Source organism: Eublepharis macularius, chromosome 12, assembly GCF_028583425.1.
Source record: "Eublepharis macularius isolate TG4126 chromosome 12, MPM_Emac_v1.0, whole genome shotgun sequence".
Taxonomy (NCBI): domain Eukaryota; kingdom Metazoa; phylum Chordata; class Lepidosauria; order Squamata; family Eublepharidae; genus Eublepharis; species Eublepharis macularius.
Window position 1 is genome coordinate 4104403 of NC_072801.1, and position 27048 is coordinate 4131450.

At 47.3% G+C, this 27048-nt stretch overlaps 1 protein-coding gene across 2 annotated transcripts in view; it reads left to right on the top strand.

Annotated features, from left to right (window-relative positions):
* LMF1 (lipase maturation factor 1) overlaps positions 1–27048 on the top strand; it is a 236380-nt gene that overhangs the window by 70542 nt on the left and 138790 nt on the right. For both annotated transcript variants that reach the window (XM_054992834.1, XM_054992835.1), the window contains 2 exons: positions 7428–7576; positions 19970–20035. In XM_054992834.1, the coding sequence (XP_054848809.1) occupies positions 7428–7576; positions 19970–20035 (215 nt within the window). The remainder of the gene's footprint in view (positions 1–7427; positions 7577–19969; positions 20036–27048) is intronic.

Genomic DNA, 27048 nt, shown 5'->3' on the forward strand with positions numbered 1-27048 from the left:
GTTGCTGTCCATGGTCCCCAGAAGAAGCGTTTCCTAACCTGACGATGCTAACCTGGAGACATTTAGTCTAATGGACTCGTGTTCCTGGATGGTAGATTTGGTTGATTATGAGGAGAAACTCCCTAACAGTTAAGAAAGTTTTGTCAGTGCAACTAATTTCCTAGGCTAGAGTTCAGCTGTGCCTCACTGGAGGTCTTCAAACAGAGACTAGACAACCATCTGTCTGTAGCTCTGGATTTCTGACACTGAGCCAGGGGTTGGACTCAGTGGCCCAGAATGCTTCTTCCAGTTCTGCCCCATGGATTGAACATGGTTTCTTCTGATGATTTATTTCCATTTGCATGAGATGCAAATACTTCCTGTAATGCTGAAACAAGAAGACGTGAGCTGATGTCCGCATGTTACCCTCCTAACCTGTTGGACTGTGGAATCTGGGCTGGGTGAATGTTTGGATACCTATACAAGTGGAAATTAGAAAGGTGCAAAAATCTAGACACCCCCATTACCCCTCCCCCCATAACCACCAGCAGCTTAACAAAATTGGTCCTGGTAGCTAAAATCTGTGTTGCTACCCCAAGACTTGGGGATGGCTACTAGCGCTGATGACTTTAAAAAGAGGAGTCATGGATAAGGATGGGGACTTAAAAAATCTACATAGAACATCTATATTCAGAGTCTGTGTCACTATATACCAATGGGGGGGGCATAAAGGGAAGGAACTTACGTTTTCCTGAAGTCATTGGACTGGTCACTATGAAATCTTTGGGTCAGATCCAGCCGGCCTGTTCTTTCACAGAGCTCAGGCAGAGAAGCCTGCTTGCTTCAACCCTGGCCAAACTGAAAGTTCCCCCTTTTCTTGCAGAAAGCAGATTGCAAACTGTTCAGTCCCTTGAGTAACTGAACTTTCTGTGGCAGCCCCCCACCCCCAGCCTGCATCAGATGCTTCCCTGCTTCAGGTCTAGAATAACTCTTCATCTGCAATATTCTAACAGGGTGTCAGGCTAGGGATGGCAGGCCATGGCAGATGGATCCCTGTTCCATTGCAGCAAGAATCCAGGCTCTTGGTTAGAAGGTTTTATTCAGAAATCAGATCATTTCCACAGATATGTCCATAGGGTTACTCAGAAGTTAGGTAAGCTACTAAGCAGTAAGGATCAATTTGACAGGATAACAATACAAGAGAAAACCATTCTGCTTAAAGACAGTCACTCCTCTCCCCCCTCCCACCAGCAATTATACTTTTGGCGGGAACCATTCCTGAGAACTTCTTGATATCAAGTCTAGACACTGGGAAAGCAGGAGATCAAAGTTGTAACATAACAGTGCATGGGAGTGAGCGGGGTACAAGGTTAGAAGCACCGAGAGGTTCTACAGTTTGTTAGATAATACACCCGCAGCTTCTACAAGCCTGTGAATGCAAAACAGGTATGGCATTCAGGGGGAACGCGGGGGAACGGAGTTCCGGAACCTCTTGAAAATGGTCACATGGTTGGTGGCCCCGCCCCCTGATCTCCAGACAGAGGGGAGTTGAGATGGCCCTCCGCGCTGCGGAGGGCCATCTCAACTCCCCTCTGTCTGGAGATCAGGGGGCGGGGCCACCAACCATGTGACCATTTTCTCTGAGGGCAACCCACTGAGTTCCACCACCTCTTTTCCCAGAAAAAAAGCCCTGGGCATTGGTAATATGACATCAAGTTACAGCATGAAACATTGGTTCAGAACAGCATCTCTGGTTCAGCATGAAAATAATGGCATGGACGGGGCACAGACATGACACAGGGTCTAAAACTGACTGCCTGTTGATATCACCTTGCTCGGCCTCAGACCCATCATGAAATGTACAAAGTGGGGAATGGCAAGTGATGGCATGCAAAGAATGAAAGTACTGTGCAAAGGTGTGCAAGGAAATTGTTCAATGAAGTGGCTTTTTTTTTTGTCCAGGGAAATGCTGCTTCTCTCTCCCTGATGGGAGGGCTGGCTACTCTTAAACATAGGCTCTAACAGGGTGCCAAAACTTGCAAAAGCCTCCCATTGCTATTGGTAGCTGCTCCTGACCAAAGCTGTACACAGTTTTTGAACTATATACTGTGCAGTGTGCTCAGCTTTTTTTTTTTAAAAAAAATGTTGGTTTCGAAAGCAGTCCACTGGCTGGTAAACCCTGTTGAGCCCTGGTTCAGCTGTTGCTGGCGTCAGTGAGTAATTTAAGTTTTTTTAAAAAATCCAAACAGCTGGGTGAGCTCTCTTTACTTCTCTCAGGCTGATCTTTAAGATTCTCGCCTTCTTCCAGCTGCATGATTCAGTTCTTCTGTCCCCGCTACCACCTCCTGGTCTGTTTTTCAACCAGACTGTGAGATTGAAACGGGTCCCAGGTGGCAGAGCCAGCATTCAGCCCTGGATAAGCAAGGCAGGTGCATCGTGGATCCGCCTTCTCCTTGAAGCTGAGCTGAGCTTCAGCCGGCTGAAGTGGCCTGTAGGGAAAGTGTAGTATCTTTAATGTGGTGTGTCATAAGGCGATGGGCTGCCCCCAATCCCCACCAAAACAACAGTGATTGTTGTTCAGAGGATAAAGTCGCACTAGGTAGAAATGAAAAGGAGAGCTTGCATGTCAAGACCTTTCTAAAGATTGCAACCTAGCAAAGAAAGAGGCGGCAGGGATGGAAAGGGACAGCAAGAAGGGACGTGTTGGGTAGCCTTGTGGCTTTGGAGGCAGCGGTGAGACCCCCGCCAGGTTATTTTTACAGTTGCACACAGTTGCACTGGCAAGGGACTTTCTCCCTCTCCCCATCTCGAATAGGAAAAAACCCCACACTGCTTCACAGTGAGTTCCTACGCTTACTCATTGGGGTGGGAAAGGTGCTCTGTACCTGCTTGGAGGTAGAGCTTGCCTAGCTGTGCACATCTCAGTGGGTGTTTCATGGAAGTTCCGTGTTACGCATTTGGAAAATGCAGGGAGTTTGCACCAGTGCTGCATAAGTGAAGTGGAGTGGTAGGAGAACCCACCCTTTGACCTTTGGCTAGCTGTGCCATGCGCTTGCTGGCTGCTTATTCCCCAGTCCTGTTTGCTGTGTATCGTTACAGTTGCTTTTCTGTCTGATGTGTTTATCAAAAAGAAATTTGGCAACTGGAATGGGAGCCTCTGAGAAAGTTACTGGTGCTCAGGACTGGATGGGGAAGGGCTGCCAGGCACCTATTGTGGAATGGAGGAGGGCTCAGGGCTGCGGGTCTAGTATGGACAGCTGTTTTTCTGGAATCAGAAATAGGTTCATTAGCATGTGAAAGAGTTGCCAACACAGGCAGTCCTGTGCAAGCTGAATCCAATGAGAGATATACTACCTTTGGGTTGCCAGTTCAGCTTCCATAACTGCTATTTGTGGCTGCCGGCGGTAACAATTAACCTTTCAAACCCTGCCTTATCTCTTCGCTGATGCAGCTGCCCATGCAGCAGCCCACCCTGTTCTCCCCAACCCGACCCCACCCCACCCCAGTGCTGGCTTTGGAAAGTGAGTGTTATCTCCTAGTAACCACAGGACATGTGTCGATAAAAGGAGAACCCTCTTTCTTTATAACCCCAAGGGGGGAAACAGTCATTACGTTTTAATTGAAGGGAATTGTTGGGTTTTCAGTTAGTGGAACAAAAGGAGGGGAATTTCCGTTCATTACTGCTTTTCTTCCTCAAACATTTAAATCCACAACTTGGATGCCGCAGATACCGGTAATAGCACAAGCTAAGCAGGAGCCGAGAGTCATCGCAGAAGGCAGGCATTTCTGCGCTGTATGCTGAGAGAGAGCTTCTAGTGTTCCGCAAGTGGGGGGGGGGGTTATACAGGGTCCACCGGCCGGCTGCCCAACGTATGCGTACAGCACGGGGCTATGCAGTGCCCGCTCGTTAGCTGACCCACGTATGGGTTGCAGTACGTTATCTGTCCACTTCCCTCCCCCTGTATGTTGATGGGCAGGGACCTGGAATTGCCCCCATCTTAGGACAGTTAAAATCTGTTTAATTGTTGATTTCATTATACGAACCGTTGTTTTGTATTGTATTGTATTTTTATAACTGTTGTACCTTGCCCTGAGCCCGCCTGTGGGAAGGGCAGGTTAGAAATGTTGTTGTTGTTGTTAATAATAATAATAATAATAATTAATAACAATAATAAATCCATTAATTACCCAGGGTAAGGCTTAGGCTGCCCGCTGAGCTTTGCTACTGTCCAGTCTGTTTCTGCTGGGTGGGAGTGGGTAGTTCTGCTGTTCCTCTTGATTGGGTGTGATGTGGATAAAGAGATGCAAGAGGTTTGCCTACCGCAACAAGACTGTCCACTGCATCTCTGGAAGAGTCACTGCTCTGGCTTTGTATTCTTCTGGGAATTTGGTCTCCCTGGGCCTACTGTGACACCCTAACTACGACTATTCACTGTGTCATACATGTCTGTCTACATATCTGCCATGAGTATTTTCTGTATTTTATGATCCTCTGAGAGCATGTGAAGTTGCATATTGGTGGCCTGTTTGGCTGGGAGTTGCTTATCTTACAGGTGCCTACTGTGGTGTCTACTTTTGTTTTTGCAGCCGCTCGAGAATGTGTCCTTGAGTGCTGGCTTGAGCCTGGGAACTGAAAATGACTTCATTTTTGCTTCTTTCCTCCAGTTCTTCTCTCCTCCTGTCTCAACCCCCCCACCCCCCGCCATCTCCTTTGCACCAGAATCCTAACCGTCCATATCCTAAAGGCGGGAACTTTCCCTATAACTAACCCCTCCAAACTTCTACACATCACTTCTGCCAATACTCTTGTCTGCGTATGCTGATACTGATGGAACTCTAATAAAGTAACTTTAATTCATACCCTGGAGTGTATGCAGTGGAGTGCTATGGGAATCTAACTGCCAGAACGTGACATTTTGGCAGAAGTCACCCAGTACTTCTGGAACTGGGATCCTGACCGAGACCACTTGCGCGATGGTGGGATTCCTTGAGAAGCCAGAAGGGACCAACCCCCCAAACCCTGCAGAGCTGCGTGGACTCAGTGCAGCCACGCTGACCGGAAGCGAACCGGGCCTGTGGTGGGCCACTGGTTTGGAACGCTGGGTCAGCTTGCCATTAAGGAGAGGTAGTTACCTACCATGGGGGGACGTTACACCCCCCGAAGTGCACCTCCTTAGGAGGGGAGACGCAGAAGGAGTTGCTGGGGAAGCATCTGCCAAGGAAGTTTGTTTCTCGACAGAGAATCCCCGGTAGCGAAAAGTGAACTAGCACTGAGAGAAGAAGGGGAAGAATCGTTAACCTTACAGACCTCCCCCCTCCTCAGGAGTTGACGGACCAGCCCCCACCGGAGGCGCTTCCGGGGGAACCTGCTGAGTGAGGTAACCCCCCTCAAATCAGATGAAGAAAGGGAGAAATCGGACAAGGAATCGGACTCCGAGGACTTGTGGAACGTTTGTCTCGAGATGTGGAACGTTTGTCTCGAGATGCAAACTATCTGGGGAGAATTAGACGGCCTCAAGGATGGCATGGAGCAGGTGATGGGAGGTCTACAGGAGTTGATGTGTCGCCTGCCTCCCACTGGGGAGTCTACCGGGCTGGGACTTGTTGGAACTGTACCTCAGCCAGACCCACGAGGAGAAATGATTGGCTCCTTTGCGCCAGAATCCTAACCATCCATATCCTAAAGGCAGGAACTTTCCCTATAACGAATCCCTCCAAACTTCTACACATCACTTCTGCCAATACTCTTGTCTGCGTATGCTGATACTGATGGATCTCTAATAAAGTAACTTTAACTCATACCCTGGAGTGTATGCAGTGGAGCGCTATGGGGATCTAACTGCCAGAACCTGACACACCAGCTCTCTAGCAGTCGGCTGTACTCTTGACTAGAGGGATGCCTGCCGACAGTTCTAGAGTGGGGGGGAGCCCCCTTCTCTTGTCTGGAGTGGCCTTTCCCAGACAGCACCCCATGTGTGCTTGTGTTCTGTGCCATCAGGTCACTTCTGACTTACAGTGACCCTGTGAATTAATGACGTCAAAAACATTCATACACAGCCTTGATCAGGGCCGATTCCAGACGGCCCTCCCCGTCCCGAAACGTCGCGCGTCGTTGCGCGGAAAATGTGAAATTTCGTGTTTTTGCGCAACGTTTCGGGATGGGGAGGGCCGTCTGGAATCGGCCCAGGTCTTGCAAACTGAAGGCTGTCCTTTTATACAATGGAACAGAATAGAAAAGGACATCCTGCCTCACTTCCTGCCCAGGAGGAATGGCAAGTGCTGCATCACACTCTGCGCTGGTGATGTCATTCTTTGCCCCTTTATATGGCTTTTAGAAGAGATCAAAATGCCTTGCAGGTTGGAGGAAGAGCGTAATTCAAGGTGAAACTTCAAGAGATCACTATTTCCACTTGAGGCTTGACTCTCCAACCTTGAATTGGGAACGCAGCAATGGCCAGCCTTTATCTGAAGATGCAAGAATGACGGTTTTCTTCCCACCCCATCCCTTTCTAAATAAACATTTCAATGTTTATGTTTTGCGCATTTTACTGGGAAGGAAACAAAATGCAAATACTGCAATTTGCCTGCTGCTGAGTGAAATTGCATTTCTTTAGTCTCTTAGATAACCAGAATGTTGGCTGTTGCTGTGTGTGGCCCATTCCAGGGCAGCGGGGGTTACTCCAAGAAAATTTAGGAGTGTAACCAGGTGGAGCAGGGAAAAGTCAGCTCCACTGTTCTTCTCATGATTCACTGGGGAGAAAATATTGCATGGGTGTTTTAAAAAAGAGAAACAAATATCCAGAGGGAAAATAGGAAACAGTTTTTTCCTCTGAATTTCCCCTCCCATCTCCAGAAAATGTTGTGACCTTCAAATCTTGCTTGTAAATGTTCAGGCCTTTGATTCCCAGCTAGTTTGGGGGCCAAGGCGGGAGCCTCCCCCCTCACGTACATTATTCCCTTTTAAAGCTGTGCACCTTGGTGAATAAACGGCTCCATCTCTCAGTCTACCCGAAACACCCTGGCTTTGCTTTTGGACCCACCTCCAGGGGCCACCATTTTTAATTTCAAAAACGATTGAATTTCCTCTTGATCCTGGCAGACTCAAGGAATAATCTAGGGAGTGCAAATCTATCAAGACCAGAAGAAGGGTGCATCCAGTCTCTTCCTTTATTGTGATGTTTCTACTTGCAAAGAGTTCTTGATTTTTTGGTGTGTAGCTGTCCTTGCCTGACCTGGTACATCCTAGTGAAAGTTTTATGTTCACAGTTTATAAAATGTGGTCTTTATGGAATTGTTGGTTTCAAATGTGAGAAAGTCGGCTTTGTACCTCGGCGTGATTGCTTTACTCATTTCAGTAAGGACCGCTCTTTTAAAAATAACCTGCGCTTCACAGTTGCAGCATCCTTTTGTTCTGTAGTAACTAACTGTACTTTATTATTTCCCTGCAGGTTGGGAATCTCAGCTTCTTGAAACGGGTTTCTTAGGGATCTTCCTCTGCCCTTTCTGGACACTCTCCCAGTTGCCCAAACACACACCACCCTCCCATATCGTCATCTGGTGTTATCGATGGCTTATCTTCAGAATCATGCTGGGAGCAGTAAGTGAGCATTTATTATGGTGTCCTTTTATTTTACATTTGGTTGCCCTTGCTCTAGGGGTTGATCTTCAGGGAATGGAAGAAGTGATCAGCAAAATGCTAGTGTCATTCAGGCTTGTAAAAAAAACCCTGATTATCTGTTCACCTGTCGTCAGTAAAAATTGCCTTTGGGTGACTATTAGGCATGCTTTTCAGAAATGTATAAGTATTTTGAAAAAGTCCTAAATGGCTATTATGGACAGGCTAGTAAATATTAAGCGGCCAATAATTTCTGTGTACTTATTTGGCTAAACTGTCTTGATTAGTGATGGGCACAAACAGAAGAAAAACCGGAACATTATTTTCGTTGTTCGTTGCCATCCACGAACAGGGACTCATGAACAACGACAAACATGGCCCTGTTCACGAACATGTTTGTGGTTGGCTGTTCGTGGGGGCCAGCAGGCTCTCCTCCAGCCATCATCCAAGTCAAGATCCCTACTGCACCACTCCCAGAATCCTTACCTGAGCAGGCACCAGGAAAGGTACCAATAATAAATAATAGCTTGGCCCAGAGCCTGGCAGCAGTCCTGGAACTTGAAGGGGTAGATCCCTATCACACCACACACAAAGAAAATTCAAGCTCCAATGTACTCTCTCTATCAAAATGCTAACAGCAACTCTCTCCTTCTCCACTGTCTGCAAACTAAGCCAGAGCTGGGAGGCCCCTCCCCTCTGCTCTTTGCTCCCTTGTAACAAATTTGGAGCTCCACACTTGAAAGGAAGACCTGCCTATCAAGCTAAATTGGGCTTAGATTGGGGTTTCCAGGGCAACAGCAGGAGTTCAGACAGAGTTCAGACAATCCCTGCCTAAGTTGCCAAGGGAATTGATTGCAGGTGCCAGACTGTCTGGCTTGACGAACAACAACGAACGAGGTTTGCAACGACTACCTGTTCTTTTAAAATGGGGCCTCATGAACAGCTTGTTTGCGAACAGCAGATTGGGCTGTTTGTGGGGTTTTTTTGTTCGTATTGCTGTTTGTGCCCATCTCTAATCTTGATCCCTATCCCACTAACAGAAGAACACCTCATATGAAATAAGTTTTTCCTGACCCTGGAAAAGGTCTTTTTTGGAACTGTGAGATTCTATGGCCTTCCAGAGACCCATCCCAGTCTGTCCTAAGATTTAGTCTAGAGGGGTAGCACTTAAAGGTATCCGCCCTGAGCCCACTTGTGGGGAGAGCGGAATAAAAATCTAAAGTAAATAAAATAAATAAATACGTTTGGGTGTATGTTTGTTGTCATGTTGTCATGTTTGCCAGGGTTTGGGGGTGGGGGGTGGGGGGCTGCTCAGGCAGCATACTGTCAGCAATAGAACATAGACAAAGAATGCATATTTTGTTTTAATGAAAGCAAAAGGTCAGTCTGTGTCTGGTAGATTACCATGTGCTTTTTGTGATAGGCGGAGTAGAAGTTTTTAAAAAATTAATAACAACAACAACAACAACTGCACTTATATATCACTCTTCTAGACAGATTAGTGCCTCACCCAGAGTGGTGAACAAGTTAGTGTTGTTATTATCCCCACAATACAGCTGGTGAGCTGAGGCTAAGAGGAGTGGCTTACCCAAGGCCACCTACTGAGCTCATGGCAGTCATGGGATTCGAACCAGTAGAGTGCTGATTTGCAGTTGAACTACTTAACCACTGTGCTATAGTAGCTGTATTTATGAGGATACCATTGTGCAACAAGTGGAGGGGTGGGAGCCTAGGTCTTGGTGTCTGCACGGTGTTCTGGCATTGCAAAACCCTGTTCCCCAAACACATTAAATGGGGTGCCTTTATTGAACATTTTGGCTGCTTTGGAGGGGGTTACAAATCTCCGCATGCTAGCCTGTTGCAATGTCTTAAGCATTCTCCATCCATTGCTAATTGAATTATACCGGGACCTTCACAGTCTCTGACAGGGTCTCTTTAATTTCCTCAAATCTCCCTTGTGTTCTGCATCTAGTGGCATTAGCTTAGCGGACCTAGAAAAATACAGCCCCCCGCCCTTTCCATTTTTGTCTTTCCCCTTCTGCAGCACAGGTGGCGTGGTGATGGTTGCTGGCCTGCCCAGTAAACTCCTCCTCTTGTCCCTGAGATGAAACCCATCTCATCCCAGGAGAGGCAGCACAAGGCGCCGTGGTCTGCAGAACTTATCAAGGCTTCTCTTGCACTGGGCCTTCCTGCATCAAGGGACCCCTTGGGCTCCAAGGCACTGCTGCACCTGTCATGTGTAGCTGAGGTTTTGTGATCTGAAGTTTAGTTTTGAAGGGAGGAAAGCAAAGCAAAAATTGCCTCCTTTTTGGAGGGGTTGCGCTCAGGGCAATGCATGAGAAGCAGCCGGTTTTATTTGCAAATTGGTCTCCAGGTCGAGAGCATTACTCATGTTTATCCTACTGGGCCATCTAGGCAAAAATGAACATTAAAATCCTGTGCCCTGCTAATCCAAGTTCAGTGCAGAGTGCGTATATTTATGCAAATACAGAACATTTGTGTAATTCCGTAGGGAGCAAAGGAGCTGTGTAAGCTACTGAGCCCCAGCCAGAGTCTAGTCAAACACTCCCTCCCTCACACGCTTACTACGGTCAGTTTCACTAGGCATTACCTGCATACCACAAAGCCGTTTGCATCCATAAGGACTAGACATGGGCACGAATCGAAATATGAATCAAATTTTGTGACGAATCGAGTCGATTCATGTATCATGAAAACATGTTTTTCATGAAATCCATGACTTTTGGGGGCAATTCATTCGATTCATGAATGCTTTGTGATGCCAGACAGGCTGGCACCGATCCATTGATTCCCTAGGCAACATAGGCCCGGAATGTCTGCAGACCTTTCGTTGCTGTGGAAACCCCAATCTTAGCCCACATAACCTTTTTTTAAACATATTTTATTAATTTTTCAAAAATACAACAGTAAGAAATATAGTGCAATATTGTTATAACAAGTATACATCAAAACACTCACTACCAAGTTATAACAAGGATTATATAGTATATCAAAAATCAAGACAGTTATGTCTCATATAAATGTTGCAAACATACTAATATACTTAAGATCATAAATTAAGATTTCAGGATTAATAATTGTATAATAAGGAAATTTTGTAACTAAAAGATTATTTCTAGACAGAAAATCTAGAAATGGATACCAGTTTGGTGTAGTGGTTAAGAGCGTGGGACTCTGATCTGGAGAGCCAGGTTTGGTTCCCCATTCCTCCACTTGAAGCCAGCTGGGGGACCTTGGGCTAGTCACAGCTCTTTGGAGCTCTCTTAGCCCCACCCACCTCACAGGGTGTTTGTTGTGGGGATAATAATGACATACTTTGTAAACTGCTCTGAGTAGGCATTAAGTTGTCCTGAAGGGCAGTATATAAATCAAATGTTATTATTATTATTATTTTCATTAAAATCTCTTTGTTTAAAAGGGTCTGTCGATAACTGCATTCTTTCTGATATTTTTTCCATAATGAGTTGCTCCCAAACTTTTAAATACCGAGTATTCAGATTTGGAGAGAAATGTGATTTCCACCTTGAAGCTATTGCATTTTTGGCTGCTGCCAATAATATTGATATTAACTCTTCTTATTCTTGGTATTTTTTTATCTTTCCATATATCTAAAGAGATCAATTCTGGTTTTAAAGGAATAGCATAAATTGTGATGAAAGAGATTTGATGCAGAACTGCTTGCCAGAATTCTGTGACATACTTGCATTTCCACCAGCAATGTGCATAAGATCCTTGTTCACTGCAATTTTTCCAACATAGCGGAGATCTGTTCGAATAAGTTCTCGCCAATTTCTGAGGTGTGAGATACCATCTTTGGATGATTTTATAAGTCTGAAGTCTTGTATTGATTACAGAGGAATTGATCAGTTTAGGTAACCAAATCTGTTCCCAATCTTTATTTGTGATACCCATTTCGCAGTGTTGTTGCCATTTATGTTGCATTATTGTATTTGGTATATTCTTAGTACGTGGTTATTATAAACCTTAAATAATAAACCTTTACGGACAAAATCAGGAGATTCTAAAAGTAACTCAAGCTCAGTTTTGGGGCTATTCATTATATCTTTAGATCATTTAGAAGATAGCTTAATTGATAATAAAAGAACCAAGGTATATCTTGGCCAATTTTAAGTTCTAAATCAGCTCTTTCCATTATGCCGTCTTTAGTTTAATAACCTCAAATTTCTTAAGCTATCCCAGTTTTTTAGAGTATTAATACTATGTTGAGAGGGTAAAGCTTCATGAGATGTTATCGTTGAGAATCGAGATATCTTCGGCAGTAATCTAACCTTCTATCTGTCCCATGTTTTAAGAAGAGTTTTAAGAAATAAATTCTGATCTGTTAAAAGAGGGTGGAGATTACGTTTAGACCAAAAGACTTCATGAATCATTCTAGGATGATGGAATAAATGCAAAATCTCAATCCAATCTGTTTGACCTTTATTTTGTAATATCTGAATTATATCTGATATTATAGCAGCAACATTGTAGAGTTCTAAATCCGGGTAGTTAAAGCCTCCTTGTTGTGTTCGTTTTCTTAAGATTTTAAAAGTGATTAGCCCACATAACCTTGATAGGCAGCTCTCCCTGCCAACCTGAGATCTTCCATTCTGTTCTATGAGAGCAACAAGCAGGGGGTAGATGGGCCTTCTGTAGCCATGGGAACACCAATCTCATCCTTCCAAACCCTGTTAGGCAGGTCTGTCTGCCAACCAGAGAGCTGCTTTTCTGCTCTATGTGAGCGTTGCTTATCTGAGCCACTGTTCTCTGCCTCCTGCTTTCAGTATCAGTAGACAGAGGGAGAGGGAGGAGCCGTTACTGGGATCTGGAGTGAGAGAGAGTGGATTTGGGAGCTTTGGGCTGGATTTGCTGCTGCTTCAAAAGAGTCTGAAAAGACTCGTTATTTTCTACTCTTGTCCTTGCTGGGAAGGTTGTTGGGTGAGGGTGCCTTTGAAGTCTCCCTACGAGTTTGGCATCTCTTGGTATGAACAGGGCCGATGTATGGCCCTGGGATCTGATGAATCATGAACCTAATGAATTGTTTTGTGAAATGGGACAATTTCAACAACAACAACAACATTCAATTTATATACTGCCTTTCAGGACAACTTAACGCCCACTCAGAGCGGTTTACAGAATATGTCATTATTATTTCGTGAAAGTTGTTAGTTCATGGAACGCGATGAACCACGAAACTCAGGGTTCTTTTTATTCCCGTTTTGTGCCCATCTCTAATAAGGACTAAGAGCAGGGTTTTTTTCAGCAGGAACACAGTGGAATGGAGTTCCAGCACCTCTTGAAAATGGTCACATGGCCAGTGGCCCCACCCCCTGATCTCCAGACAGAGGAGAGTTTAGATTGCCCTCCGTGCAGTGGCGCAGAGGGCAATCTAAACTCCCCTCTGTCTGGAGATCAGGGGGCGGGGCCACCGGTCATGTGACCATTTTCGCCAAGGGCGATTTAAACTTTAAAAAACTCCCCCCTTGTTCCAGCTGTACCAAAGTGACGTCATTTTGTGGTCCTGAGTTCCACCACCTTTTTCCCAGAAAAAAAGCCCTGACCAAGAGGTTACTTTTTAAAAAGAGTAGCAGAAAAGTGAAACAGTTTTCTTGCTGCTGAATTTTGTAAGTATGCAGTGCAGAAATGGAAAATGGGAATACATTTAGCCCTGTGTTGAATATATAGTACTTTTAATGTATAAAGCATCATAGAATCTTTAACTTCATATTAAATAGCTAGAGTTAGACCTGGGTTCTAATTCTACCTCTGCCAGAGATTCACCAGTTGTCCATGAACCAGTTTAGTGCTCTATTCACTGCCAATAAAATAGCAATCATATTGACCTGGTCCCAGGATTATTGTTAAAGAAGAGAACATTCTCTGTTCATGTTTGCTACTGGAATGTAGCTATCTGTGTCCTGTGAGATCAGAGTGGAGTACATTGGAGAAAATACCTAGTATGGAGTGGTACAGAATTTTATCATGAGATATAGCAGTGATATGGGAATATGACCACAAGCATCTTTAAAAAATACATTATGAAGAGGGGGATAGGACAAGGGAAGTCATGTTCTCAGAATACTGTAGAAGGAGGGGGAAACAGTTGGAAATCACTCTTTCCATGATCAGAGGAACCTTTTGAAAGGATTTATATTACTTGTTATTGGCAGAAAACCTCTACATACTAATGCTGGGGGTAGGTGGCAGGTTTTGACTGTGCACCCTGCTTGTATGGCCTTGGGGGGAGCATCCAGTTGGCAACTTTGAAAAACAGGGAAGTAGAATAGATGGCTCCCACTGATCTAATGAAGCTTCTCTTTTCTTTGCTTAATCTGTAAAGGACGGGCACAACCATGGTAGGTAGGCGCTAACCAGATGAAACGGAGAAATCTACACGAGTTTACTCTCTCTGTTTTGCGCATACACAATAGGTGTTGCACAATGCATGTTGGCTACTGGCCTTGCAGCCTCGTTTTGTCCACGCTCCCCTTGGAGATGGTCTTGCAACAAGCATGTGTGGGGTGAGGGGGGGAGGTCTGGGAAGAAGCTTCAGTTTCACATGTTAGATTTGCTTTGCCATGTTATCCTAGCCCAGAAGGGAGCTTAACTGCACACACACACTTTGGGGCCCTGGGAGTACTGAACTGCCAGCAGTCGCTGATCCTGCGCCGCCTTGGATCAGAAAGCTGCTTTAATGTCTTTGACATCTCCGGACTCTCAGGAGCCGGTGGCTTCCATGTACCATCAAGGAAGACATTCCCTGTGGCTCCTGGGCCTTCGTCTGGTTTGCTGAGAACTTGGGCCTGAGCATTATGACTCTGGCTGGCCAAGAGCTCCTCTTTCCTCTTGTATTTTAAATTCCAGAGTCCCAGTATACATTATGTCACATTATATGTATCAGTTTCATAACGGAGTGTATTAAGTCTTGTCTCTTCTTTTGTTTTAAGCTGAGCGGGATTCCTTTTTTGGCAAGTACAGTAACAGTTCAGCAACCCTTCACATTATTCAGCACAAATATTGTGCACCAGATCAGGCGCCTTTCCTGTTTGCGATGAGGTTTCAAAGTCGAGGCATGTTAGGTGCTGTACAGATTGCACACGGTTGTTAACTGTTAGGTCCCAGTACGAGGCATTTGTCAGTTTAGGGCTTTAAGTGGACCAGGTTCCATCATCAGGCTGTGTCTGGAAAGGGAGAGTGGGAAGGGAGGGATTCTCTGTTCCTTTTTGGCTTTGCATTCTCCTGCAAGGCTTCCTGTCATGGGAACTTTGGCATAAAGGAAGTTATTGGGAGGGGTGGGGGGAGACGAGCTGTCCCGCTTCCAAAACCGTTGCTTCGAAGGAAGAAGATGCTGAATTTAATGTCCTAAGGCAAGGGCTTATTGCTTTCTGATAAAACCAAACTTGCCATGTTCATTTTCAGTGTGATTAATTGACAGCTGCATCTTCTTCCTTGCCTTCCTTTTTCTGAAATGGACAGCAATTACCCCAATTTGTTTTATTGCATTAGCATGGGCTGGGATTGCAAAGAAAGGGTGCTTTCTTCTCTGCACTTTTATCGCCGTTTGTATGCAAAAAAATCAGAAGAGGCAGACTTCAGCAGCAAAGCTTCCTGGGAATTTTTGGGAACTGATGCCTACATCGTTCTGATCTCTGACCTTCCAGCTGCAGCTCTCCACTGCTCTGTAGGGATCTCATACTTGACTTCTTAGCAACCTCCTTTTCGTGCTTCTCTGATCTTTCTTTGGCTGCCTGAATAGAAGCCCTTTGGCAAGAAGACTCTCTGAGTTTCACCTCCCCTGCCCCCCCCCCGCCTTCTTTGGTGGCTTAAAAAGGCACGGAGTCCCCTCAAAGCGCCCAGAGCCTTTCAGAAATCCGATTCATCTACTTGATGCAGTGAGGTTTCAAAGTCAATCCAATGCTCGTGCAGTCTGTTTGGGGGGGGGGGGGGCAGGGCGAAATTTCTGGCAGCACAAGGAAGAACCAGACTGACAGCTGCCACTTTGCCCCGGTCTGCTCCCCTCCAACCTGAATCACATTGTTGAACAAATGGGCATACTAAGCGTCTTCACAAACTTTCGAGTTTGATGTTTTGATTTTTAAAAATAAGGGCAGCCTGGGAGGGGTGGGGTATACTTACGCTGAATACCCCAAGCCACTCAGAATCCTGCTTTGCTAAAATGAGCACAAATGGATGGTCCTGTTTAGAGCCTGCCCCGGAGCTCGTTAAAGCGGAAGGGCGCTGGAGGGCTAGTTGTTGACACTTGGTTCTCAGGACAGCAGGAGCACATTCAGATCTGGATCTGGTAAGAGGGGGCCCAGCCCCCCCCCACATTTTTCTGATCTGATTTTTAAAATAATACGCAGTTACAGGGAACTATAAAAGATTAGCAACCTGGCCCATTATAAAAACAACAGGCTTTAGAAAATAGCCTCCGAAGGGCCGGGCCATCCCGCCGCCATGCTGGGCCTTCCTGCCACAGCGCCAAGCCTCCCTGCTCCCTCCATGGAGGCAGCAGGGAGGCCTGGCAGCAATGGAAAAGGCCACTGCACCAGTGTGGGCCTCTGGAGGCCTCTTTGGGAGGGCTGTGCCACGGAGGCCTTGACTGCTGCTTCTCCGGGCTTATCCTGGCACAGGTGTGGTGTTGCCGACAACTCACTGCACCTGCATCAGGATAAAAAGTGAGTCGTCAGCAACATGGTTTGCTTTTTATATCTTAGGATATTAATAATTACAGCTGGCCTTGTGTAGGAGAGGTTCCAGGTGAACCAGCCTAGAAAAGGGAAATGCTTTTGAGGGTGAGTCCGTGCTCCTCCCCGCCATGTTTCCTCCATCCCAGTTCAGAAACAGAATTTTGGTCCCTGAGGCTACCAGCCAATCTCTCCTTGCTGCTCTTCTGTCATGCTAGTGGTCCACCTGGCTGTACCATTCTCCCCTTCCTGTCTTCAAGGGGAAATCATTTTCCTCTGCAAAGGATGGCTTTGTTCTCTTTGACGCTGTGGAAATGGGTGTGTGTGTGGAAATGGGGCGGTGGGGTGTATGACATCTGCATTGTAAAGAGGAGAGAGAAATCAACGGACAAATATTCCTATCTTTGCCTTCTCCACCTTCCATTTTACAAAATGGAAAACCATGAACGAGTCTCACACCGGGCTTAGTGTGTAAATGACATTTTAATGACTTAGGATTTATTAAAGAGTCCAGTAGCACCTTTGAGACTAACCAACTTTATTGTAGCATAAGCTTTCGAGAACCACAGCTCTCTTGGACTCTTTACTATTTTGCAACTACAGACTAACACGGCTAACTCCTCTGGATCTATGTCCTTAGGATTTATTGTTGTGACTGATCTTGGGTGAGTTAAATGGATTTTGTGTTATGGAAGGGGTTTAAGCATTATTTGTTTTGTTTTGTTTTGTTTTATTTTGACTAACTCCCTTTTTGTGTATCAGAAGAGAGGCTACACCAAACGGCAGCCGTCTCTCTCCCCCTCCCGAGCAACTTCATCACAGTGAACCGTGCTGAGGATAACTGTTCGCTTGGCTGGAGATTTGTGTGATTTGCAAAAGCCCGTTTGCCTACCTGAGTTATTTGAATTCAAGGCAAAGCAGCTCAAGGTTCACAGCAAAGAGCTCCTTTGTTCCGCAGTGTTTGCATATGGATCCCCAGCCAGGTGACAAGAGGCAGGGAATGGGCTGTCTGTGGCCTTTGTGGTAGAGCAGAAGGTTCAAATGCAAACATGCCAGAACAGGGCAAGGAAAGTCCGGCCTCTAATTTGGAAGCGGAGGAGCCTGAACGGCAGCTCACGCCTCAGACAGTGTAGCCCGTCCTCCTTGCGAAGCTGTGCCACAGCCAGCAGGGCGTGGAGCTGGCTCATCCCGCCCCAGTGGGCCAGGGTCTTCAAGACAGTGAAAATGATGGAGTTCGCTGAAATGGCTCAACTTACCGCTTTGATCAGACATAAAACATTGTCTACATTCATAACAAATTGGAAATCCCTTATGGACTTTATGCGTGAAATGGGGAAAGATGAACGGATGATTTGTGGATTTGATTTCTAAGATGATAAATTTGGGGAAATTAAATAAAAGGAGGGGTAATATAGAAAAGGTAAATGTTTGAGGTGTTAAGACTACAAGTATAATGTTTGTAAGGAAATTACAGGTGTTGAAAAGAAAATGGAAAATGATTTCTTATACATGTATCTCTCTTCCTTTTTTTTCTTTTCCCCTTTTTCATGAGATTTTAAATTTATCAATAAAATTTTTTTTCCCAAAAAAAAAAAAAGACAATGGGGCTAGAGGCAGACAGGGTGGTTGGTGTTGTGGTTAAAAGTGATGGGACTCCAATCTGGAGAAACGGGTTTGATTCCCCACTCTTCCACTTGTAGCCAACTAGGTGACCTTGGACTAGTCACAGCTCTCTGGAGCTCTCTCAGCCCCGTCCCCCTCACAGGGTGTTTGCTGTTGTGGGGATAATAATGACATAGTTTGTAAACTGTGCTGAGCGGGCATGAAGTTGTCCTAAAGGGCGGTATAGAAATTGAATGTTGTTGTTGTTGTTGTAGCCCGGGTGGGGGTGGGGTTGAGTTCAGACCGAGCACAGCAACTTTAGTTCCCCAGGAGCCAGAAGAAGAAGTTGGGGAGTTCACAGCAGCAACGGGAAGAAGCTGAAAGAGCAGAGCCAGGCCTTTCCCCAAAGGGCAGGCTGGGGTGGAGAGGCTGAGCTAGAGGCTGAGCTTATATAGCCCTCCCAGGCGGATGCCTTTATTGAGCTGTCCCACCCAGTAGTTCCCCATGCAGCCACTCGGAGGAGAGTGTGATGGCTCTCTTCAAGCTCAGGCAGAGGGGCGTGCTGGTGGTATTGGGCTTTGGCTGCTGGGGTCCTGGGTTCGAGTGCCTTCGGGGCTATTACGAAGAGATCATCATCCCTTTGTCTTTTGTTGTTGCTGGGTTTTTTTTTCATTTTTAGTTTTAGTTCCTTGAATCCAAGGGTCCTCAGTAATGCCTATGAATAAAAATCCTACAAATTGGACAGGGGCGTGTTTGTGTGCCCTTCTTTCTCCCTTTTGCTGTTGGCCTCTCCTGCAGATTCCTTTGGGAGCAACCAGTCAGTCTGAATAAAGTAACACCCACTCCTTGGTGGTCCCTCCTCCCCACTTGTTCCTTCCCTATTCACAAGTGGGTCAAAGTATTAGTTAAAGGCCTGTCCAAGGCTGTCGCACAGGTATCCAGAATGAGCTTTTGACCAGCATCTCCAATATGACCATTCAACAGAGGATGATGTTCTGTCCCTATACACCGGAGACACACCATGCTTCAAAGCCTGTCTTTGGACAGGTGTCTTTCTTGCTGTAGATGGCTGACTTGTCCCCTTTAGGCTCCTCTTTTTGGACTTTTGGGGTAGTGAAATTCAGTCCTGGCATTACTGCCACCTTTGGTAGGGACCTCGCCCCCATGGAAGACACCACTTCCTTGCTGCGTCACTGTGCCACAAATTCTGATTTCGGATAACCTGCTTTTTTCACTGAGAGCCTGTTACCCAAAAGAAAGCAGGTGTGTTCTGCACCTCTTTCAGCAGTCAGTGCTCGTCTCTTCCTCTCTGTTCTAGAAAGAGCTTGTGTGGTATGGTGCAGTGGTTAGGGCATCAGACGAGAACTGGGCTTGGGAGGCTCCATGTGCAAATTTGCACTCTGTCACAAAGGTAACAGAGACAGAGGTCTCTCAGTTTCACCTACCTCACAGAGTTGTTATAAGGATAGAATGGAGGTTGGGGATTAGGTATGCCTGCCTGAGTTCCTTGGAAAGAAAAGGACGATAAAAACCAATTGAATAAATAAATCATGAATACTGCCAGTTGCTTCCAGCTTAGGCCTTTAAAGTCTGGGGTGCTGCTTTTAGCTTCCTTCTCCCTCAGTTCAAATTGGTACTTCCAAAATAATAACAGGCTCCAGAAACTTAGCAAGCTGAATTGCATAAAGACGTTGGAATTCAAAATATTTATATCTAATAATATGGGAGGACTTTGTGGCTACCACCCGGAGATACCCCTGGTGGCTCAGGGCAGACCTTAAGGTGCGGTTGATGCCGTGGTGGATTCCATTTCACCAGATTTCGTGAGACTGAATGGATGTGTTTCCTCTGGAGTCCTGTTTTGTGTGTGCGCGTGTGTCTGCTTGTTGAGCAAAGCTTGTAGTTCTTTAACACTTGTGTGCCTGTGCCTGTGTGTGTGGCTTTGAGATTCCCCCTCCCTTCCATTTTCAGTATTTCCATTTTTCTGGCCTGTAACGTTTAACTTTTCTGAATTCTTCTCTGAGTTGTGGTGAAAAAAACTCTGTTTTCTTTTTCTCCTTGACAGGGATTGATTAAAATTCGTGGGGATCGCTGCTGGAGAGAATTGACTTGCATGAACTACCATTATGAGGTGAGCCACTCAAAAACATCATCTTTTTCTCCCTTTAAATATCTGTTTTCTCAGCCTTTATTCTTTACTTGATGTTTTCCTTGCCAAAGTTTGCTACACTCCGTTTTACATTCAGCCATAACCAACTGCAGATTCTGAGTGAAGCTCTTCCTGCTGCCAGCCCTTATTCAGCATGATCCAAAGGTCCAGTTCCCTCCTGCCCCTTTCCCCCTTGCCTGTAGCTGCACTGGGGTGGGGGTGTAAGGACACCCACGTAACTTCGGCGGCATCAGTTTGACCCCAGAGGACTTTCAGGAGGCAGATACGTTGGTGGGTGAGCCGGTCCAGACACAGGCAGCAGAGCATGCTCCCCAGTCTCTGTAGCAACTCCGGTGTCACCAACCAGTTGCGTGACAGCTGCCTTTGGTAGTTCTGTGAGTGGCAAGCAAAGGCAGAGCCAGTTCCTGGCAGTGATGGTGGCTGCTGCGTGCCAATGCCACTCCTCTCCCCTGCAGAGAGCAGGCAGACCGGGTGCAAAGACAGCACAACGGCGGTGCCCCAAATGAGGCACTAGAGCATGAGAAGCCCCCTCCCCAGCTGGGAGGGGACACACACCCAAGCAACAGACAGGGTGCCCACTTGATTGCTGGCCAGATCCAGACGGGCAGCAAAAGCACGACCTACTCACAAATTCCCCTACTCTAAGCCATACCCCCCCTCCCCTGGAAAAGTAAAAATAGAAAGGCAAGGGGACCAACCCCCCCCCCCCAGACCAGTTCCAAACCCACAGCCCCTGACTCTCAGGACCAGCTATGGGTTAACACAGCCCCGCCCCCAGACATCAAAACGAGGAGCGGATCGGCCTAGCCAGTGAGGTACCCCAGAGGTACCCGTCATGTTGGCTAGTATGTGGCTTCACAAGTCCTTCTCCGCTGCATCCACGGCAGCGCCACCCTTGCATTGAACCTGGTCCCCCCCCCCATGTGCAAACCATAGCTTATCAGATGCCAACAGTGCTGTGAGGTGGGGGGGTGGGACGCCCTCAGAGCCCCCCTCCTCAGGGCAGCTACAAATGGACAACCCCCCAGGTCCCACTCTGCTCTCTGCAGTGTGTCTGAGGGGGAAGAAAGGGCGGTAGGGAGCTAAATGTGGCCTCAGCCTCCAAGGGGACCCTGGAGTGCTGCTCTCTCGTGCAGCAGAACAACGCAGAGGCCTTGTGGCACCTAGAACAATTTTGGGAAGCCCCCCCATTGTTACCAGCCCTGAGCCAGAGGCCATTGTCTGGAAAGCGTGAAAGGGCTCTACAGGGAAGTAACAAATGGGGAGGGAGTTGGGGCAGGGAGGGGTGCAGAGTTTCTGTCATCCACATGCAAGCAAACAGGGAGAGAGTAGTGGTACAATGCAGTCCTTATTGCGCTGCTGAATGTGATGGGGATGTCTGGACACACGTTGCCAACGCCCTTTGCCTAGTGTGGCAACTGTGTCTCTGTGTGGGGCTCCCAGGAGCCTGTTGGAGGTAGGTTGAGCCATCCCTCGCGCTGCTGTCAAGCGAGTGAGGCAGACTCGCAGGTTAAACAGCCGTCTGAGGGAGCCAGGCTGGAGATACAGCCTGAGAGGATTGTGGGGGACTACCACGGCCATGCTCCTGCTTCTCCCTGTGGGATTGCCATCTGCTTGAAGGAAAACAGAGACATGTGTAGCACTGACAAGGCCAGGCCTGCTGCACCTTGGATGGGTCCATGGACCCCCTGTGAGGCAGAGTCCGTTGGCATCCAATTGGCGCTTACCAGTCCAGAGAGGCTGTGCCCTTTGACTGTGTCGGCTCGCTCTACTCCTGCTGCTGCTGCTGCCTGCAGGCCAGATCCTGTGAGGGAATGAGTCCAGGGGTTGCTTGGCCACTTCGACAGGGGAGTGCAGGCAGCGAAATCCCAGGCACCCTGGCACACCATTGGGCCCTGTCCTCTGCCAGCAGCTTGGGGGCGGCTCCTGGCCTTGCACGAGAGGAACAGGGGAGGTAGATGCGGACGGGCTAGCTGGGGCAGCTGGCTCCTCAGCTCCTCCTTACCTGCCAGTGCATCCTGTTAGGAGTCTGGAATGGGAGATATGAAGCATTCTAGACTTCGCTCTCCCCACTGGAGTGCGAGTGCAAAGGGGGCTCTCAGATAGAGCCCCCTGCTCCCCCTACGTACCCAGTTCACGGGCGCCCTGGCCGGAGTTTACATAAGGTAGGGGCCATGATTGGGTGCCGGGAGGGGGCTTGGCTGCTGCCGGGGCGCAAGCAGATTGGTTGTGGCTTTAGTCACCATCCTATGCTTCTCCAGGCCAGTAGGGCAGGACTGTGAGGGCGGGGAGTCAACTTTTCCCATTACATGGGCGCCTATGGGCTGCACTGTCTTTCTTCGTGCCATAACATTCCACTGCAGTTTGGGGCATTCCCAGTCGGGAGCTGCTTAGGGAGCTGACTAACTCCTGGCCCACCCCTGGCCCGCTCACTCCCATGCTGATGCAGGGGCTTATGCTCCAGATCCACCGGTGGCAGGCCATGGTGGCCCCCTGCCAGCATCAAACCCTGGCAGGGCGCCATCATAAGCTCCACTGATGGGAACTTGGGTTTACGATGGCGTAAGTGCCGGACACATCAGGCTGGAGCTAGTTGGTTCCCTGAGCACTTTCAGCACTCCCCCCCCACACACACACACTTGGGATTGTGCTACTTGGGTTAGTTCAGATGTGGCATCATACCATTGCTTGGGGCTGTGTGAATGAGAGCCAAACTACAAGTGACGCCTTACACAGGTTGGACACTAGTCGGCTTCCCTCAAGTTTTGATGGGAAATGTAGGCATCCTGGTCTTGCAGCTGTAATGGAGAGTCAAGCTGTAAAACCAGGACGCCTACATTTCCCATCAAAACTTGAGGGAAGCTGACAAGTGTCCAACCTGTGTAAGGCGTCACTTGTAGTTTGGCTCTCAGTCCCGCCTTTTCTCTCCTTCTCCCTTGCTGCTGATTGATTAATGGCTTCTGCTTTAGCACAAGCCATAGCTAGCTGTTATGTATGAACAGGCCCAATAAGATTTATGCTTCCCCACCCAACCAGGATTGCAAACCACCAATTTCAGCAGACAGGGAATGGGACACCAGTGCTCCATATAATTCTTCTATGGTGGCTAGTCAGGAGTAGTGGGCATTGCCTGTTCAAAGGGTCTGATGTAATTTGCACCGATTCTCACCCTTCTTGCACAGTGGGAGGTTCCAAGGGGATCTGTTTGTGCTATCAGATTTCTTGGGAAAGAGTTTTGACGTCATATCTGCCTGTGTAGACAATTGGAGCCACGCAAGTTCTCGGGTGAGGTGGGCTAGACTTTTTGAAGCAGGATTAGTTTCTCCAAAGGTAAGGACCAGTTCCCCAACTCAAAACATCTTGACACGAAGCACAAAGTCTCCCCCCGCCCCGCAGCTGGTGGGTGAGGTTCAGTAGCTAGTTGTCAGCAGCTGACAAAGGCTATTGAAGAAATATCTGTCCCTCTCTTGGCACCTACTGATGAGACCCCATTAGCTGCTTTGTAGCCAGAATACTAGAGAAAACCGTCAGCCCCCTTGATGCACTGCAGGAGCATTCGTGCTGCGATAAGGTATTCTGGGTACACAATCTGGCCTTTCTTGAATAAGAACTTCCGAAAAGCCCTGTTGGTCTATTTAGTCCAGCATCCTGTTTCACGTAGCGGCCAGCCAGTTGTCGTGGAAGGCCAGGCCTTCACAGTGCTGCCCCCGGGCACAGGTAGTCAGAGCTGTGCTGCTGCTGTATGTGAAGGCTCTCTTCAGTCACCAGGAGTAGTCGCCATTGTTGGCCCTCTCCTCCACGAATCTGTTTAGTCCCCTTTTAAAGCTGCTGCCACCACCACCACTAGTGGTGAATTCCACAATTTAATTATTTCTTGAGCAAATAAGCAGGGCTTTTTTTCTAGGAAAAGAGGTGGTGGAACTCAGTGGGTTGCCCTCGGAGAACATGGACACATGACTGGTGGCCCCATCCCCTGATCTCCAGACAGAGGGGAGTTGAGATTGCCCTCTGCACCACTGGAGCGGCGCAGAGGGCAATCTCAACTCCCCTCTGTCTGGAGATCAGGGGGTGGGGCCACCAGCCATGTGAACATTTTCAAGAGGTGCCGGAACTCCATTCCCCCGTGTTCCCGCTGAAAAAAAGCCCTGCAAATAAGTATTTCCTTTTCTCTGTCCTGAATGTATTTCCCAACTATTTAATGGAGTGGCCCTGAATTCTAATATTATGGGGGGGGGGGGAGAGAGAGCTCCTTCTGTCCACTTTCTCCATCCCATGCATAGTTTTATAAACTTCTGTCATGTCTCCCCTTAACTGTCTTTTTTCTAGACTGAAAAGTCCCAGAGTCTTCAGCTCTCCTCATAGGAAAGATGTTCTAGCTCTCAGTTATCTTCGTTGTCCTCCTTTGTACTTTTTCTAGCTCTGCAATATCCAAATAAAAATTCATGTCCTGCAAGCAACTTCATAGAATCACAGAGTTGGAAGGGGCCATACAGACCTTCTAGTCCAACCCCCTGCCCAGTGCAGGATCAGCCTAAAGCATCTCTGACAAGTATTCATCCAGCCTTCTCTTGAAAACTGTCAGTGAGGGGGAGCTCACCACCTCCCTAGGCAGCTGATTCCACTTTTGAACTACTCTGACCGTGAACTTGTATTGCTGAGTTGTTTCTTTGAAACATTTTTTGTGCTTGGTGGATACAAAACCTTGTTCCTATCTAACTGGATTCCTCCTTGCCATAATTCTAAAGATTCCCATGGAGTTAACTCCATATCAGAGAATCAGGCTGAGAACTCAGTTTTGTCTCTCTCTGTTGCAAGTGGGTGCAAGAAGCTGGAGCTAGAACGGGAATGGGATTGGCTGATTCAGAGTGTATGCAGGGAAGCTAGTGGATTCCAACATGCGGCATCCCAGTTACGCTGTACTGGTTCCAAAACTTGGTTGTTTCAGTGCTTTCCCAAAGCAGGCTGGGACACAGAGAGAGTCTCTTTTTGATAGAGCAGATCCCAAAACAATCAGAGTAATGAAAAGGCTTTTTAAAAAACCCTCTGAGTTCTTAATTCCAAAACTACCTCTGACTTTTTAGAATCTATTTTGGGATGCAAGCAGCCTAACTAAGCACCCAGAACTGAAAGGAGTGGAAAGCGTTTTTTGTTTTGTTTTGTGTTCAGTTATGTATTCTAAGCCTTCAGGTAGAAACTGGGCCAAATGCAGATTGTGAGGGGAAGCAAGAAATCACCCAAGAACAAGCCCAGGAGGTGGCAAGCCCTCTCGATGCAATTCATGGTGTCTCCCAGAAAAAACAAACCGCTGCCCAGATATTCCAAGAGAGAGGCCTTTCGTGCATATGGCCAGTAACCAGTCAGGTCCGTGTTTCACAAATCACTGGGCGCCTGGAGAATGAGCCTGTTATTTCCAGCCAGCTGTAGGTAAGCCAGATTTTGGGGGGCTGGAACTGCATCGAGAATTACTTTAAGGTCCTTTAGGTCAGGCTCATCCCACAGAACCTAAAGTTCCAACACGTTAGAAACCTTTGAGGTTGTGTGCCAAACACTCCCTCCTCTCTACTGGAGATGGCATAACGGACCTCCTTCACTACTCTGTATGGTATGGGGAGCATTCCAACTGTTCCCCAGTTCCCCCGGTTCTCTACACCGTATGATATGGGAACGTCTCAATCAATCTCTGGTTTTCCCGCTGTAGTCATTCCTCGGTTCTCCCACTTCCCAACCCTGTGTGATATGGGGATGTCCAGTTGATCCCTGGTTCTCTTGCTTCCCTACTTCATATGATGCGGGGACATGCCAGTCATTTCAGGTTGGAGCTTTGTGTCATGATCCCTCGACTCTTAGCCTCCACTTGATTGCCCCAGGCATCCTTGATGCGTCACGACCCATGGAGTACTTCGTCCAGAGGAAATGGATTCTGTGCACTGTAGCACAGAGCAAGTGGTTAGTTTTACGAAACTGGAAAGGCAGACCTAGGCCACCTGCTCATCAACGGAGGGAGGGCTTGACCTGCCTCCTCTCGAGTCACAAACTTACTTGATGCTGGAAATGCATTTTTGACACCAGGTGGGCTGTGTTGTGTCTAAGGCTGGGATCTAGGAACCGGAGTTCAAATCTGTCATGAAGTTTGGTGGGTGACCTTCAGCCGTTCACTTTCTCTGGGCCTAACCTACCCCACAAGGCTGTGAGGATAAAGTGGAAGAAGGAATAGCTGTATGCTGCTCCCAGCTCTTGGAGGAAGGGCAGGATGGAAACGCAAGAGAGACGTATATGATCAGCATATGCAGAAATATGTACTTTAAAAAATCGGTGGCCTTGTGAAATAAATAATAGTTAACAGAGCCCCCTCCCCCCCTTTCCATTCTGTTTTTCTCTTGCTGTTTGTTCTAGAGTGGTTTATTGTATCCATGCAGAATAGTAAAATCTTCGGAGTATAAAACCTAACAAACATTGCCATAATAAACACTATATTTTTCAAAAGAGAGTGCTGCTATGGAAGAGCTGCTTAAAAGACCCGATGAGTTTAAAGGCTTCTCCTGTTCCTCTAGTGTATTTTCTCTCTCTTCCTTCAGTTCTTTCCAAGGTGACTGGGGCTGCTGTCTTTTCAGAGGGAGACTGCAGAGGTGGTGAGAATGGCAGGCTAGCGCCTTTGGGAAGAACCAGGGGAAGAAAGTGTATGAGCTTGGAGGAAGAGCTTCACATCTCCAAATGCATCCGGTCTGTCCAGAATAAGCCTGGCAGGCAGGAGGCAGTTCCCCCAGGACTGATGGTACAGTCAAAAGCTGAATGGCAGAACCTTTCGTGAAAGAAAACTTCATCCCCTTGTCTGTTTCTTTGGGTCTTCCAGAATAACTTTCAGCGACTGATTGCCATTCAGTCAGTGAGACTGAGAATAAATCAGTCTGCTGTATTTTTATCCCACCCTTCTTCCAAGAAGCACAGGGCAGAATAGACAGTTCATTCCTTCTCCT